At 43.7% G+C, this 18,560-nt stretch overlaps 1 protein-coding gene across 3 annotated transcripts in view; it reads left to right on the top strand.

Moving 5' to 3' along the window:
• The window catches only part of RNF150 (ring finger protein 150), a 286,828-nt gene that overhangs the window by 234,190 nt on the left and 34,078 nt on the right, over window positions 1-18,560 (top strand). The window contains exons 7-8 of one of the 3 annotated variants that reach the window (XR_009540246.1): window positions 892-3,098; window positions 3,580-10,193. Coding sequence is in view for 1 of the 3 variants with exons in the window: in XM_060147682.1 (XP_060003665.1) it covers window positions 892-1,010 (119 nt within the window). In the remaining 2 variants the exon portion in view is untranslated. Of the gene's footprint in view, window positions 1-891; window positions 3,193-3,579; window positions 10,194-18,560 lie in introns of those variants that run through there. The other 2 variants (XR_009540245.1, XM_060147682.1) reach the window with 2 other exon arrangements.

Here is an 18,560-nt window from a genome sequence, read left to right as displayed (position 1 = left end):
TGGAAGCAACCTAAATTCCCATCGACAGACGAATGGATAAAGAAGATGTGGTACGTATATACAGTGTAATATTACTCAGCCATAAAAAGGAACGAAATTGGGTCATTTGTAGAGACATGGACGGATCTAGAGACTACCATGCAGAGTGAAGTAAGTCACAAAGAGAGAAACAAATATCGTATATTAACACATATATGTGGAGCTAGAAAAATGGTACAGATGAACTGGTTTGCAGGGCAGAAACTGAGACACAGATGTAGAGAACAAACGTACGGACACCAAGGGGGGAAAGTGGCGCGGGGGGCGGGGGGAATGGTGGTGTGATGAATTGGGAGATTGGGATTGACATATATACACTAATATGTATAAAATGGATAACTAATAAGAACCTGCTGTATAAAAAAAAATAATAAAGTTCAAAAAAACAAAAAAATGAATACAATCCTCTGTGAAATTTTTGCAGATATTCCCAGTGTGACATATACCTTTGATCTTATGTTTCATGTTCTAAATATTTTTAGCATTTTATATACATTTATCAATCTTTTCATCTGTGAATTGCTCAATTGCTTTTCCATGTAGCACTTCTTGCCTTACTTAGAGATGTTAGATACATTTTCTTCCTACTTAGATATATACTTATAAGATATATTTTCCTCTGGCTTCATTAGTTTCTTTTGTTTACATTTAACTTCTTGACCCATTTAGAATTTATTTGGGGACGTAGTGCGAGAAAAGTCTCTAACTAGACTTTTTTTCTTTTTTTTACGAAGTAGCCTAACACCTTCTCTTGGGCTTCAATGAAATGTTATTAAAGGCAATTGTATTGAAATAATCAGCATCTGCAGACATAGCTCAGTGTTCACTGTGAACTCTGTTTCCCCCCACCAGGTGAGCAGGAACCAGCTATAAGCAGTGATTCTGACATCTCGCTGATCATGGCAATGGAGGTTGGACTGTCTGATGTAGAACTTTCCACCGACCAAGACTGCGAAGAGGTGAAATCTTGAAATGGCGAATATAGGAAAAAGGGATGATAGGACCCAAGGGGAAGGAAGGGAGGAGTGCCCCAAGACTGGACCAGGCACATGCACCTCCAGACCACCTTGGCAACTCCAGGGCACTCCACACAAGAATGGTACCGAAAAGCAATACCCAAAGTCACGTTCATCAGGATGCAGTTTCTCCGTCTCTACAACAGCTCATGGCCTCGGCACCTTTGACGTCGAAAGCTGATTTTCTCTCCCATGTCCTTGTAGGCACACACTTCCGAAGTTCCTCAAACAGACTGAAAAGACACTCTTAGGGCTTCTTAGTTTCATTTCAGTTTCTTGTTTTCCTATTTGGGGAATGTTGTTGATTTCTTTGACGCTTTCTTTTTAAGGACTATGTGTAGTTTAAGTTCACTCTTTTGTTTTTCCTTTGATTCACTCCAGCTTTTGTACAGAGTTCTGTTCAGAAGCCTCAGTTCCTGCTATGACCAGTTTGTATTCCATCTCTGAGATTAATGGCCTTGACCTCTCAGCATGAAGTGTGCATGGCTTTAGGAAGTGCCTCAGCACCTTGAAACAGTCTAAGGCCAGCTTTCGTTTAGAATCTGAATTCTTTTAAGTGGATCTTGGAAATGCCAGCTGCCAGAGACCCCAACACCAAGCTCTGAATCTGCTGAGGCCACTGCTCATTTTTTTTTAGCTCCACACGCTGGCTTCCACTTGCCAGGCTCTGTTGAGGACCCACGTGACTTGAGAAGGAAGCTCTAGGGAGGCATTTCAATCCATCTGATTCTTAACAGTCTTTGGCTGAAATTCTGAACTCACAAGTTCCCACTAGGGCATTAGCGCCATTCTCTGTGGCTGTAGGCCTTGTCCGTCACTGGGACTGCAAGCCTAGTTTTCAAACCAGATACCATATACTCGTCCCGAAAGCAAAATGTCTGTTTCCCCAAGGCTACAGCAGTCTTTTGTTACCTCCACAAATGCGTTCTGCAGGAGATGGAAGCTTTAGAAAAGATCCAGTCATCTTTGGATCCAACACAGTGAGGGCTGCAGTAGCATCTAGGTCTTACCTTAATTCCAATATGCTTCTGTTCAACCTTGTCAGACCTCGAGGGAGGATTTAGGTAAATCCTTAAGAAATTGCTTCCCAGGGCTCCCCTGACTGCGTCTAGATACCAAGTGAGGAGGGAGGTGTGATTTGATAAACCATTTGATCTAAAAAGTACAGCATGGGAATTGTTGATGTCAAGTTTCTCCTGACTGAGAGAGACAAAAAGGGAAAGGAAACGAAGTATCAAAGTGAATTCTAAAAATCCACCGGTGTTTTTGTTTGTTTGTTTGTTTGCGGTACGCCAGCCTCTCACTGTTGTGGCCTCTCCCGCTGCGGAGCGCAGGCTCCGGACGCTCAGGCTCAGCGGCCATGGCTCACAGGCCTAGCTGCTCCGCGGCATGTGGGATCCTCCCGGACCGGGGCACGAACCCACGTCCCCTGCATCGGCAGGTGGACTCTCAACCACTGCGCCACCAGGGAAGCCCCCCCACCGGTGTTTTTAAACTGTTTGTTTTCATTCTTTTTTTGACAGAGGTGTGCTATTTTTTTCACTGGGCAGTTTTGTAATACATTGAGACTCTCCAGGTGCAGGGATGACTAAGGCAGTGTGAATAGCTTCCCTGGACCACCTCGATATCCGCGAAAGGCCATGCTGCTGCGTGGGTTACCTGGGAGAGAAAGCTTCTCTCACTGAGTTATTTATGTATGTGATGAGGCCCTTCTTCTCGCTACATGCATACTCATGCAAAAACAGAGTTTTGTTCTGCTGTAAGAGCTTGCTGCCTGCTGGAACACGGTGTATGTGTCAAGGGAGACCCCTGGCTGCTCTTTTTTCACCACCTTGAACAATTTCCTATTTGACGCTTTCTAAGTAGGCAGCAAAGCAAGGAAAAGGATCACCACCTTCACAAATGTCACCTCTCTCTAGGAGTCCAACACTTGCAGTGATGAAATCCAGGGTCTCCAGGCAGGGAGACACGAAGGCAGTGCCAAATCAGGAGTCAGGAGGCATAGACGAGCAGCGTGCGTGCTGGGCCTCGGCTTCTCCATCTGTAAGTGAATGAGATTAACAAGATGATGCCCAAGCCTCTTTCTGGTCTTAGGACCACTAATGAGCATTTTGCCGTGGGATGCTTTTTGTTTGTTTGTTTTGCAGGCCTCTCACTGTTGTGGCCTCTCCCGTTGCAGAGCACAGGCTCCGGACGCGCAGGCTCAGCGGCCATGGCTCACGGGCCCAGCCGCTCCGTGGCATGTGGGATCTTCCCGGACCGGGGCACAAACCCGCGTCCCCTGCATCAGCAGGCGGACTCTCAGCCACTGCGCCACCAGGGAAGCCCCGGGGGATCCATTTTTGACAGAGAGCTATGACATATAGCAGACTTTCTACCTTGGGGAGGCACAGTTACCTGACATGTAACATGTAACAGCTTTTGGGATTTGGCACTCTTGCGTGGCCGAGGCTATCTAAATGACTGAATTTTAAGTGCAAGTACGAGTTGCTTTGTTTTGCCTTGTTTTAAAAACCACACTTAGGGCTTCCCTGGTGGCTCAGTGGTTAAGAATCCGCCTGCCAATGCAGGGGACACGGGTTTGAGCCCTGGTCCAAGAAGATCCCACGTGCCACAGAGCAGCTAAGCCCGTGCACCACAACTACTGAGCCTGTGCGCTAGAGCCTGTGAGCCACAACTACCGAAGCCCGTGTGCCACAACTACTGAAGCCTGTGCACCTAGAGCCCATGCTCCGCAACAAAAGAAGCCACTGCAGTGAGAAGCCCGTGCACCACAACGAAGAGTAGCCCCTGCTCGCCGCAACTAGAGAAAAGCCCGCGCGCAGCAACGATGACCCAACGCAGCCAAACAAAATAAAAACAAAAACCACACTTAGTCACAGAGTTTGCAGTCTCTGGATACTTTCAAATCCTCGTTCTCAGTGTGGAATTCTTCGTCTCCAGGTATTTCTTTTTCCTGGTCAGTGGCCTGCACCGCCGACCTCTCCTTCAGTCAGCTTTGCCCAAAACAAATTTTGGTATTAAGTCAAGGGGAATTAGAAGGACAATTCAACAGCAAAGGAAATATAAATTGTATTCCATGCCCAGAGAGAAGATGCCTTTTGGATTGATGGGTGTTCTCTCTTCCTGCCAGCGACCAGGTAGATCAGGAATTGGGTGCTTATGTGCGCTGCGGCCCAGCAGCCCCTATAAGATGCTGCATAGGGGATGAGGGGCCCAGCCGGCCAATCTGAGGCCTGTGGACCTGACCCCAAGGAGGTTCTGCTGCAAACTCGCTGAGCCTAGAAGTTTCTCCTTTACTGAAGGTTTGTTTCTGAAGAATTTTCTTATGGCTTTGGTAGTTTTAAACAAACAACAAAAAAAAAGGTTAACTGGCGTGGGACGTGTTCAAAAAAAAAAAAATGGAAACAATCCTTCCTCCACAGCTTACTTCACCTCCTCCCCAACGAAGAAGAAACTCTGACCTGGGGCCCCAGTAGCTCAAAGAGTATCAAAGGGTGTGGGAACCTTCTAGAGGTGTATGAAGACTTGACATGTATTTTTCTTTAGTGTCTAGACCAGCACTGTTCAACAGAAATATAGTACATGTCCCACATGTAATTTTCTACTGGCCACATTTTTAAAAAGCAAAAGGAAACAGGTAAAAGTAATTTTAATAATATCCTTCTTTAAGCCAATATTATTGTTTTGACACGTAATTAGTGTAAAAAGTACTCACGAAATACTTGACGTTCTTTTTCCGTACTAAATCTTCTAAGGGCAGTGTATGCTTTACACTCACACACCTCTCCGTTCGGACTGGCCATTTCTCCAGCTGTCAGCCGCATCACATGGCTCGTGGCCACCTTGGACAGCGCAGGGCTAGAGCTTCTCCAACATTCTCACAAGATTCCCTGACCCTCACAGAGTAAAAAGGTTAAGACCTAATTACCTCCAGAAAGAACTGGACTCCACCCAGGCCACCTACTGAGAGGCCCAGAGATCCATTTGTTTTCTAATGAGTAAATATGCGGACCATCCTTTTTGAAATTTTTGCTGCATCTTTCTAACCACACCACTGATGTCCATGACCGTTTTCTGTTGCTTCCTTGACCAGTTGTTTTCTAAAAAGTCACGCAAAGCATGTTGATTTGGTGCTGAGACAAAATTTTATCCTTCACTTCCGCCCTTGGACTGATGTGTGGCAGTCAGGATCCAAAGAGAAATCCAGACTCTAGTCCTCCAACTTTACCTCAACCCCTGGTCCGCCTTCTTCCTGATTGGCAGAAGGTCTTTTCCTGGTCCCAGAACCCCACAGTCCCACCACTATAGCTAAAATGCCTGGATTTGGGAGGAAAAAATGGGAAGGTACATATTGACTCCAAATACAAGACTTTGTGTGTAGCCTTCTCAATAGAGAAGAAGTCTTTGGGGCTCGTGACCGTCTGGTGCCAAGTTGGTGAATTATGACCACCTGCAACTCAGAAGGCATATCTCAACTTGGAAGTAAGCATTCCCCTTAGACCCCAAGGCTGTGGGCAAGAAAAGGAGCATCTCCATTCCCTCAGAATAACTGAGAGTCCCCCCTAGGAATTGCTACGTCCTATGTGGCCAGTCCCTTTGGGAAGAACTGAGCCCTGATCACGAATAGAGCATAGGAATATTGATTTCATCTCTAGGGTTTGGTCACTCCTAAAATGTCAACTCCATCATCTAGGCAGGGAGTGGTGGAGAGTTTGGAGAAGGTAGAAAGTTAGAAGTAGCAAAGGCACCTACCTTTTCTGACATCACTTAGTAATGATCACGACCATGGTGTCAAACCTTTGTCCAAAGAGGTTTTTGTTTGTTTTGTTTTGTTTCGAGCATTTTCCTCATTCCGATGGAAACATCCTGGATGTTCCTGGGTCTGGATTTGGTCATATCAAACCATGGTACCCAGTGGCTAGTAGAGTTAGTGCGCTGACATCCCTGAAGCTGCCATCCTTTCAGAACCAAAAATGATGACAGATAGCCTATCTTGGGACTCTTTTATTCGCATCATGTTCATCACGTTTAGATGAAAATTCTTGCAGAGCATAAAAAATAAATGGCATTTAATTGTCCACTGAATGCATCACCTTGACCAAAAACAAAGAAACCTCATTAAATCAAAACCCTTTCAGAAAACCTGAGATAGAGTCACAGCCTCTGAGGGGGGGAGGACCCAGCCCCCACCCCGTGATACTAGATAGAGCCCCTGAGTCCACTTCTGGTTGCGTTTTTTTAATAGACTCCCACTTAGATTTCTTGCCCTTTTTTGTCTGGGTGTGTCTCTCTCTATCTCTGGATCTCTCTGACTGCCTGTCTCTTTCTTTGTACACACACCCACACACACATCCTTTTCCCATCTTTCAGGACAAAAAAAAAACACCTTAGCAGCTCTGGATCTATAGGGTTGTCACTATTTTGATTATCATTGTTCTTGTTGGCGATTTTTAATGTGTGGCAGTATCTATCTTTTCACTTCTGATGAGGAAAACCAGTTGACTACAAAGGCAAATTAACTTCCTCTGTAATGGGGTTTGCCTCATTTTCACTTCTCATATCACTAATTTTATCACAAATCTAGCTATTGCCTTTTTTTTTTTAAAGGGTTCCTTGCCAGAAAAGTCTCTGAGGTAAATAATGGCAAGGTAACAATTCCAGAATGCTGTCTAATCTCTTATCTTCCACCTCTAGCATTTGTGACCTTCTGAGTTCACCACAGGCCCTCCCACCACAGGGTTAGGATTTCTTGGAAAAACATGTGGGCTGTACCGTATCCGATGTCCACTCCTGCTTCTTAGCATCTTGGCACGAGAGTTTGCTCTTTGTAAGTGATCTGAGAGGCCACTTCTTCCTTAAGACTGAAAAAGAAGCCAAAAAAAAAAAAAAAACCCATTCCCCTGAAGTGACAGACACACAGATTCTTGTGCAGTGAGTGCCCGCAGTCACAGAAGTCCCTCCTCTGTGCTATTTGCATGGCCGGGACTGAAAAGTACAATTGATGATGGCAATTAAAAGGTGGTGGGGATACTTACCCGCAGGTAGTCAGAAAAGAGGATGGAAGGGTATGAACGTGGATGCTCTTCCCGAATCCACGAGCATCCCCTAGCTTTAGAGATGACCTGTTTGGGGGAATGTGTACGTCTTAAGGAGTTTAATGCTCTCCTGATTGCAAAGAAGGTTGGGATTACCTGAAAAATAAATTAATTCTGAGAAGCAGGTGTGAGTTTCTCATCACTTACCTCTTCCCTTTCCCTGATCCCCTCCCCATCTCACAACTCCAGGACCTTTGTAATAGGAACGATAATTTATAAAGACCCATAGGTCAATAGATCAGTAGCCAGGCTCTCCCCTTTGAGCCTTTCGATGGCACTAAATTAACCATCCCAAAACTCAAGCAGTAATTCCAGATCCTGGACGTAGACCCTTAATTATCAAGCCCTGTAATTGCAAAACATGCTCATTCTACAGAGAAGCTGCTGAGGTCATTTACATCTCTCTTTACATACTCTGAATGTTGCCTGCCTTGCATGCTTCATGATCAAGTGGCTTCTTCAGGAACCTCCATGATCAAAGACCTCCTCATCCTTGTGCTCCTGTTAACATTTGTACTTACTACCGAGCTATTCTCTCTCTGGCCACCTGATAAATATTTGTTAAGGATAATGATAAGGCAAGAATATACATCTCTTCAGAGGTTCTGCCGGTCTGAACAGAGTGAGGGAGAAAAATCTGTGGAGAAGGTAGCTCAACCTGAGTTACCTAAAGTCATTGCTTGACAGAATGTCTGTGGTCTTGTCATCCTTACTGAAGTGAAGGGCTTGGAGAAGCAGGAAAAACGTGGGGACCATGTGTACTCTATAAACCAAAGACCAATCACCATCCAAATGGACACATGTTTCTTCCAGTGACGAGTTTAATTTTCTCACAATGTGCTCATAAATAAAAGTGAAGGTGGTTTGCTTGGTCGCATGAAACTGTGAGACGGGGTTTTCTCTTGCAGGCTTGTGATTGACCTTACTAAATCCAGAAATATAAAAAAATGTATCATGGCCTTAGTACCGCACCATCTTGAAAGTCTAGTGCTTAGTCCCCTTTTCCCTCAAAAGTTTCAGACAAGTCGAGCGCTTTATTGAACTCAGAATATTGTTCTCTTTGAGAATGTGAAGATTTTAAATAGCCAAAGAATTTTCATGTATAAGAGCTCATTAATTACAGCATATCCTGCTCTTTTGAAGAAAATACCAAACTGTTGCCTGTAGTAACAGATAGTGGAGCAATGGAAGAAGGACTTAACAAAAGGACTTTTCAGCCTGTGTTTGTGTTGGCGTCTATGGTACTTAGTGTTAAGTGGGATGTTATTGCAAAGGGGCAGGGTGCCCTCTGCTGGAATTCTCGCCATTATTCTTTCAGCCAGCTAATTTGACTAGGGTCACCATTTCCTCAACAACTAGTAGTGATTTGCCTTTCATCGTACAGTTTCCTCAGTAGTTGAGAATTTGGTCCACATTTGTCAAAAGAGGAAGGAATGTCACAAACTCTGAAAAGTTGGAGGAGGATCCCATGGAAGATCTGTCAGCAGCCCCTTCCTTCTGCAGAATGTTGAAAGAGTATTGTTTGCTCTGTTTGCAAAGAAGATGCCTCTGGCTGGAATGTTTGTGCAGAGTTATAAGGCAAGGGCCTAACTGTTTTGTAACGTTATCTCAACTTTTTTCTTGTCAGATTGCAAAGGAAGATCAATAAACAGACTTCTTTCATATGAATGTAAATGGTGTGAAATACTCACGTGTTTTGTACATGTACATAATAATATATTTACTTCCTGCTTTCACATTAGTAATCTGAAATGGTTGTACCATTTTATAATTAGAAAGAGATGTAGGGTTGGGGGAGGGAAGGGAGGGTTGTTATTTTTATAGTGGGATGTCCCTTATATTTAGAAAATGAAGTAATTTTGTACTTGTGAAAAGTTACATTCCATTCATTTCCTGAAAAACTAATGGGTGTTGTTCTTTCAAATGTTCATGAGCTGGGAGTAGGATTATTCTAGTTTCCAGGGGAGCTTCCCAAGCAGTATATATGTGACACTGACTTTGTGGACTGCAGATCATGACCAGCAATAGCCAGCTCACTAATGTGAAAAAAAAAAAAAACAACTTATTTAAACCTCTTTGTATAGAGCATATTATTATTTCCACTGGGGGGAAAAAAATGTCTCCTACAAAGAATGAATCTTCCATTCAGAAATAGTCCAGACATGGCATCATCAATCAATCTCTAGTCCCTCCCTACTAGCAACAAAAAAAAATCCAGTGGATTTCTTTTTCCACTCCTGAACACAAATTATGTGCTTTCGTTGTAAAACGAATGATGTCACCGGTAGAATTTTACTTAGCATTCCCTCGAGGTCTTTCTGGCCAGTCTGCAACTCCCACACATAATGATCCCTGACCCATCCTCTCCATATTCAGATGAGACTGAGCTTCCTTGATTTTTTTGCCACATGACTCAAAATCACCGAAGTTATTCCTCATGGCATTTGCATGAGTAACTTTTTATTTGGACTTTGGTTAGCTTTTAATTGCTAAAAAAATTTAGTAGTGAATTATGTAGCTGTTTTACCCAAACATCATCTTCTATACAAAGTCACAGGCGTATTTAAATGATTAGTTAAGGCAGTGTAGTTATTAGTTTTTGTTTTGTTTTCTGTATAAATCTCTTTCTCTTTCCCTCTTCCCCACCTCAGGCACCTACCTTCCTCCTTCTAAAGCACTTTATATATCTCTTGAAATACACGGAAGTTTTAAAAAACTGTCTTTAAAGGAATTTGTCTTCTATTAGGAGACATGACTTTCATCTTGCTTTATTGTATTCTCTTTGTGCTTGGAAAGCATAAGCTGTTTGTCTCATGTGGGCTAGTGATGAAATATTAAGGATAATAATTGGAAACATTCAATCATACAACATGGCTATTTTTGTTATATAGAAGACTATCGTGTAAATAAGTGCAATCGTGTTCTTATGTACTGGTTCAAAAAAAAATACAACTATGAAGATTTGAAAAGGATTGTGAATTCCAGGAAATTTCATTGCAGAATTTCGTTTGGTTTTGTTTTTTAATAAATTGGAACCAGATGTATGTGTTTGTGTCATCCATATTTCCTAACTGTGTTGCCTCATCTGGAGTTCTAGAGATGGCACTGTGGATTATAAAACATTGATATTTAGGGACTTACCTGGTGGTCCAGGGGTTAAGACTCTGCGCTTCCACTGCAGGGGGCACAGGTTCGATCCCTGGCCAGGGAACTAAGATCCTGCATGCTGCATGGTACAGCCAAAAGAAAAAAAAAATCGGTATTTATCATCAAATCATGATTATGTTAAAAGAGCGAGAGATTTTTAATAACTTCTTTATTTCTCTCAGGTAAGTCAAATGACAGGTACCAAGACCTCTGCTTAGGTCTGTCCCCCTAAGTGAAGTAATTAAAAGATTTTGAGCAACTCAGCAGAAGAATGGCTGCTGAATTCACTTGAAGTGCTCTTGGGTAGGAACTGAGCCCTTGATCTGAGCCATCGTGGGCAGGTCACCCTAAGGAGGGTTACACCGTGGAGGTCCTTCTTTATATTTACATGTCCACCTCTAAAGGATTTTAAATAGCAATTCCTTCACATTAGCAAGAAAATGCTACAAAAATTAAAAAGATGGGAAATGCCAACCTGGGAAGGTAGGAAAGGAAGATGAAAAAGAGGAGAGGTGCCCCTATTCATTATTATTACCCACTTCAAACTGGCAGGTCCTGGTGCGGCTTAGAGCCTCTGGGTCTCGCCCATCCAAGGTGCTAGCGCCTCCCCTGGAGGAGCAGGCAGGATGGGGCATGCCAAGTGCACTTTGGCCTATGAACGAAGCCTTCCCCCTGGCCGGGCACACCTCCAGGGGCTGTGGATGGCACACGAGGTGCTGGCAAAAGCCAAGCCATGTTGAGTGCCCTGGCCTCCCAGAGCTTCTTCCTGCCCAGGTGAGGAATGTGGATGGCTGCAAAGCGTCACATGGGCTTGGCCCCCAGGCCAGTCCATGCTTAATTCCTAGGTCAGAAGGTATTCTAAGGGGATCATTGGTAACGATAATGATTGTGCCACATTACGAGGCCTTTAAATTTTGTTTATGCTTCCATGGTCTCAACTTTTATCTGCCCAGACAACTGTTGTCACCAGTGATGCTGCCATCTGGGGTAGGAAGCTATTACCAGGATCTAGAAACCATCCCTCTTGACTCCTTCCTCCACAATCCTTCCTCCAGACCAGGGACTCCCAAACTGGGAAATGTGTTCAGTGGGACACATTCCAGGATATGTTAGAAACTTCAGCTGCAGAGTCCCAAGGTCAACTCAGCTAGAATAAGGCTTTGTACAATACATACCAGCTATTAAAAAACTTCCAAGCAGGTCCACTAAGTCACCACTTTTCCTGAAGCTGAGTGATGACAGAATCCTCCCTCTTTCATATTTTTCAAAACTACACTGGACGAGACCGCTTGCATGGAACATGGAAGTTTTCAAGCTAGAATAAAGCTGCTGGACCTTGTTTCCCACTTCAGACCATTGTCCCTGCTCCAACTTTTACAGGAAAAAGTCTGCGTGCACACCCTGCACCGCCAGCCTGGTGCCTGCTTCCCCTGGAGCAGAGATGGCCCGGGAGACAGGTCACCAGGGGCCCTCAGAGTCACATGTGCGGCAGGGAACAGGCGGACCGCATTGCTTCTTTACCATTCATTCAGGAGTGGAGGCCCTGCCCTCCTAGACACTCCACTTCCTGGGCTTTTGAGAAGCCATGCAGCATACCCGTCCTTTTGAGAATGGAAAATGTAAAACTGCCCAGCACTTTGTATGTAATAAGACAGCTGGGCCAGCTTGAGCACCCAATTCTTAGTCTATTAATGCCTGTGTTTGGGGTAATAGGAGCTAAACCACTATTCAAAGAGAACAAAAATATTCTTTTGTAAATCTCATAATCCCTTCTAAACCAATGTCAGTACCCCGCTCATCTCCTTGCCTTGGTTGAATGATACATTGTACCAGATTGGGGAAAAGGGGCTGATGGGGGAGGAGGTGGGTTATTCCTGCTCTGTGATAATTATTATACACAGAAGAGTGAGGGTACCAACTGATGAGAAATTCAGTGACTGAGAGAGGTTTCATTATTTCTGAGATGTTTTAGAACAATGATTCCATCATCCTCTGTGATCCAACAACAGAAATTAGTTTGCACGTTATTTCATCCCACTCATTGGTAGGGTCTCCCTCAGATCTCACGGCGACTCTGTTCTTGGCTGTAAGAACAAGGGACAGTGAGCTTTTGGCCGCTCCATCAAAGACCAAGGGAGCCCTCTGCTCCCCGTGCTTAGCTCTCCCTTCATCGAGGCACGGCACAGGTAGGATGCCGCCAAAGTCTCCAGCGGGGGGGACCTGTATGCACTGGCACCCTAGACGGTAACAATCAAACGCCCCAAAGCCCTCAGACCTTTCCGTTGTGGAAGACGCGCCTGCCCTGTCCCCATGGGAACATCCAGAGGTCTGATCATAGTCATGACGCGTCTCCCCCAAAGCTAGGCTCCCTCTCTGTGCCTCCTTCTAAAGTTCCTGCCTTCTTTGTTCTTAAGGATCATTTACTAAATAGTCAGGGGAGAAACCAGAGCCAGTTTTCACTGGCGGGCATAGTCCTTGGTTGCTATGAGAGCTGTATACACAACACAGCTGTCGCTGGTATTGCAGAGCTAATGGGAGCCAAGGGTCTCAAATCTCGAAGAAAAATAATAATAATTCAGAGCTTTGGAATAACTTCAATATCTATAAATAAATATGAGTGCGGGGAAGTTCATTACAGAATGTAAGAACGCAGTAGAGTTAGACCTGGGAATAAGATTGGGTCCAGACCTGATGTTGAACCAGCAAAACCCCTGTCCATCTAATAACACACAGTGCCTCCCAAAAGATAAAGTTAGAAGTGGTCCATTTGCCTCGTATCACTTTCTTTTTCCTCTCTCTTTTATTCTCTGTATTTGAAATGAGGAGGAGGAAAAAAGGGAGGACATTATTCAGGGCCAGAGTTAGGGCTGGAACTTGGGTTTCCCGACCCCCTTGCCAGAGATCCTGGGGCTGCACTGCACTGCCTCCATAAATGGAAGCATCTCCAGACAGCTCAAAAATCTCCGGAACGGAAAGCTAGAAAAGCTGAAAGCTGGATTTTATTAGACTGATAGGAAGATTGTTGTATAGTCAGGAAACACTCCCTGAACAGGAACAATTCTAATCTGGAAACAGAAATAGGATGGATGCGACCACGGTCTCCAAGCAGGGACACGCGTGAACACGTACACACCATCCACAAGGTGGGTCCCAGTGCACACTGTCTAATTTTAGCCGTGCGAGAAAGCTCCTTGCCTTAAGATCCCAATGTGAGTTGTTCGTCTTTGCGCTCACTCCTTCAAAATAAAATTAGTTATGTTGTGCTTTCCAAAGCTGGCTCACTGTCAACAGCCTGCCCTTCTTCTAGTGCCTGCTATGACACTGAGACTTACTTGATGGAAGGTATAGGGGTGGACTTCTTTTTCATATATTATGGGGAACCAGATGTCCAGAGAAAACCCCCAAACTGTAGAACATTTAAAAACATTGGACAAAATATTTTAAAATCTTCTTTAAGATGAGTAGCTAAATTGGTGGGAAAGTAAGAAAATTTCTTGGAAGCCAGAAGCGACAAGAAAGTACTACCTATCCAGAGGGGAAAATGAACACCATTCGTGGAGTTTTCCCTGGGTGTATATGCCGATCGCTGAAGGTCTAGGGATCCACAAATTTTTTCTGTCAAGGGCCAGGTAAATATTTTACACTTTGTGAGCCATATATGATTTCTGTCACTTTCTTTCATTGTTGTCGTTGTTTTTAACAACCCTTTTAAAATGTAAAAACTGTCCTTAGCTCAAGGGCTGCACAAAATTAGGCCACAGGAAGGGTTTGTGCTTCTGCAGGGGACAGGGACAAAGTCCAGGGTCAGAATCAGAGACCCCAGCCCCAAAGCAGCACCCACAGTTGCGAATAAACTAGGAAAACCTCAGTGGATAAACTAGAAAACACACGTCTGCTGGAAGGAGTAGGGACAGATGTTTATCAGTGGTGGCCTTGCTTCTAGATAAAGAGGGAAACGCTAAAGTACCCTTCCCCCCACCCCACTTCTCATCCCAGATGCCCTAACCACGGACAACCCTTCTCATGCACTCTGGACCAGAATCCAGCCACCCGTGTGATCTGAATACCTAAGGCACAGATTTACAGTGGGCCCAGACTGTTTCTGTTTTGTATATAATTCATTTATATTATTTTTTAGATTACAAATATAAGTGATATTTGTCTTCTGTCTGACTTCTTTCACTAAGCATAATATTCTCTAGGTCTGTCCACATTGCTGCAAATGGCAATATTTCATTCTTTTTTATGGCTGAGTAATATTCCATTGTGTGTGTGTGTGTGTGTGTGTGTGTGTGTGTGTGTGTGTGTGTGTGTGTATATATATCACATTTTCTTTATCCATTTATCTATTGATAGACACTTGGGTTGTTTCCATGTCTTGGCTATTGTAAATAGTGCTGCTATGAACATTGCAATACATGGATCTTTTCAAATTAGTGTTTTCATTTTTTCTGGATATATATATAAATAAATGTATATACCAGGGCTTCCCTGGTGGCGCAGTGGTTGAGAGTCCGCCTGCCGATGCAGGGGACACGGGTTCGTGCCCAGGTCCGGGAAGATCCCACATGCCGCGGAGCGGCTGGGCCCGTGAGCCATGGCCGCTGAGTCTGCGCGTCCGGAGCCTGTGCTCTGCAACGAGAGAGGCCACAACACTGAGAGGCCCGCATACCAGAAAAAAAAAAAAATGTATATACCAAACAAAAACAGACTCACAAATGTAGAAAACAAACTCTTGGTTACCAAAGCGGGGAGGGAAGGCAAGGAGGGACAAATTAGGAGTATGGGATTAACAAGCAAACTACTACTATAAACTATTATACATAAAATAGATACTAGATACAAACTACTATATGTAAAATAGATAAGCAACAAGGGTGTATTGTATAGCACAGGGAATTATACGCATTATCTTGTAATAACCCATAGTGGAATATAATCTGCAAAAATACGGAATCACTATGTGTACACCTGAAACTAACACAATATTGTAAATCAACTATACTTCAATTTTAAAATAATAATAAAATTAAAATAAAATAAATTGGGCCCAGACTGACAGTTGCCCTAAATGTTTGATAGAATCAAACTCATATCCTCCCTGAAGGAATACTCTTAAACCCAGGCTGCAAATAAATCCTTACAAACCAAGTTCCAAAGGAATATGAACTCATAATCAAAAATCTCAAAACCCATGAGGACTCAAGCCACAGTGAGGCAGAGTCCAAAGTCAGACTCAGAAAGATTGACAGGATAGGAAGTATCAGGAAAAGCATACCAAATGTGTGTGTAAAGGGCCCTCTGGGTGATTCTAATGGGCCCTAAAGTTTGAAAACCACCTTCCTAGTTGTTTCAGGGCCCAACAGCAGAGCCTCCAAAAATAAAGTGGGAAGAGGAGGACAGGTGAAATCATTACTCAGTTGGGCTGCTTTGATCTTAGGATGATGGATTTGGAGGAGACTGAATTTCATCCAGAAAATGTTTTATCACTTGGGACTACGTGACTTGCAGAGGGGAGGAGTAATCAAGGCTATCCACATACTTTACCCGCAGGGCCCAGTATGGTCTAACCCTGCCTGCATCGCCTCTTTCTCTGTATCAGAACAATCTTCACCTGACTAGCAAGGCCACAGCCACTCTGTATCTGTTGTTGGCTCAGCAATGTATCCTCAGGGCCCAGGGGGCGCTCAGGGAACAGTCAGCTCGTGACTGGTCTGTAAGGGCGTCACCATAGGGAAAGGCCCAGAGGAGGAGTACCACGCGTCTCACCACCAGGGGGCGCCGTTCCCACAGAGCAAGCCTATGAGCCCAAAGGCCCCAAGTCCAGGCCGGCATTGCTAATGCAAAGCATTGCATGCTGAGAAATTGCTGCTACTGACAATGAAAAACAAACTCCACAGTGACTTTAAAGAAATATATAATGTTAATATGATCGCTGCTATCATGTTAACATCAGTAATCACGGCGAGGGCTTGAGTTTCAGAGTGAGTTGCATGTTTGTGCGCCAGGTCTTCGGTGAGTGATTTTATTGCATCATGTCATTTGGTCCTCACCATCACCCAGCAAGTGAGGAAAGTGCTGTCATTATGCCCATTTTACAGATTCTAATAGTGAAGCTTAGGAAGTAACGTGTCCAAGATCACACAGGTAGTAAGTGGCAGACTGCTCATATACCCAAGTCTTTCTGGCTCCTAAAAGCTGTTCTCTTCTGAAGGGAAAGCTGACAAGTTTCTCTAGCTCTGTAAAATAAGAGGGAAGAGTTTTAAATTTTAAACGACAACAGCAAAGTGTCTTTGTTTTTCAGTGGAGAAATCTGACACTACCTCAGCCAGGAGATCAAAACTACCCTCAACAGTGATGTCATGTTGCTAGTGAGTCCCTGTGTATGATGTAATAAAAGTGTTACTTTACCATTGTGATCTTCCTCCCAAAACCTTTCTTCCGAATCAATGACCGATACTATCGAAACTGTCAAGATCATCAAAAAGTAAATCACAAAAACTCTCAGAGATCAGAGACGCCCAAGAAGACAAGACAATGAAATGTAATGTAGTATCCGGGATGGGATCCTGGGACAAAAAAGGGCATTAGGGAAAAACTAGTGAAATCCGAAAACAGGCTGGAGTTTAGTCCATAGTAATATACTGGTGTTGACTCTTAATTGTGACAAATGTACCAGGGTGATGTCAGATCTTAACAGGGAAAACTAGGTGAGGGAACACCTAGTTTTATATCTGTATAACTTTTCTGTAAGTCTAAAACTATTCTAAAATAAGTTTATTTTAAAAGAGATATTTTTATCAAATATATGAACCCAGTGGATTGCTAGAAACACAGAAATTGGTTTTTGATGCTATTGTGGTGTGTCCTTCTCCGGAAATTTTTGGAATAGAAGAGAGAACTCAGTATCCTGAAGAGGTTAGATGTTCTTGAAGCAGGAGACTGGATCAAATTATTTCTCAACATCAATTCCAGATTTTTCCAGACTATAAATCTGTGATTTGTATTAATTGTTACAATGACTCTTCAATCCAGAGTCATTGGAAAATGCACGGAATGAGAAGCTAATCATTTGTAATTATATTTTAGAGTGATTACAAGTGTAATGAGTAGTTTTCTTAGCTGGTCACAGTAATTACATTTAACACTGAATAGTAAACCACACACACAAATGCAACAAACTACGAGACACTTGCCCTTTGTGTTGGCATTTATGTCGTTGAGCTGTTTCTCCCAGTAGGGGGCTCTGTTGACCATCGAATGGAAAAGGAGACCTGGGGATGGAGAATAGCGGTGTGTGGATTCTGCTTGTAACAGAGTTTGCAGGGTAACTTTGAGAAAGAATAACTATTCAGAAATCTTCTCCAGTAACACTTGTACAGTCGGAATGGGGAACTAGATACCACCAACCGACATGGTCGAGGTAGTGAGTGTTTCAGAGAAGGAAAAAAGTGTATTGGACTAAACTAGAAAACAGAACCCTTAGGCCTATGTATTACTGAAACCATATATCCGCCGTTGAAAAGCAGGTTAGAAATGACAAAACTAGAAATGTCTTGGACTTCCCTGGTGGCACAGTGGTTAAGAATCCTCCTGCCAATGCAGGAGACACAGGCTCGAGCCCTGGTCTAGGAATATCCCACATGCCACGGAGCAACAAAGCCCGTGCGCCACAACTACTGAGCCTGTGCTCTAGAGCCCGTGAGCCACAACTACTGAAGCCAGCGTGCCTAGAGCCCGCTCTGCAACAAGAGAAGCCACCGCAATGAGAAGCCCGTGCACCGCAACGAAGAGTAGCCCCTGCTCGCCACAACTAGAGAAAGCCCACATGCGGCAACGAAGACCCAATGCAGCCAAAAATAAATTAATTAATTAATTTTAAAAAGTAAATAAAAGTATACCCTTAAAAAAAAAACAAAACAGAAATGCCTTCTCCCCAGCCAGACCTGTGTTCCTGAAAAGTCATGTGGAAGGAATGTTCTTAGAGTAGCATCTTTTCAGTGATTGGCCACAAATCATCTTATTCCATATCGCATTTCACAAGATAGCTCATGCATTTAATTCTTTACCCTAAACATAGTTGCAAGAGCAGCCCCTACACACACACACACACACACACTTAAAATCCTTTAATGCCCTCCCATTTCTATTAAGTCCAAGTACAGTACATAATCCTTAGCATGACCTCCTAAATCCTGCATGATCTGGTCCTGACACCTCCAGAATTATCTCATACCTCTCTCCACTCACGCCAGGGGCT

This window comes from Lagenorhynchus albirostris, chromosome 4 (assembly GCF_949774975.1).
Source record: "Lagenorhynchus albirostris chromosome 4, mLagAlb1.1, whole genome shotgun sequence".
NCBI lineage: Eukaryota > Metazoa > Chordata > Mammalia > Artiodactyla > Delphinidae > Lagenorhynchus > Lagenorhynchus albirostris.
This window is presented reverse-complemented; position numbering and strand designations above follow the sequence as displayed.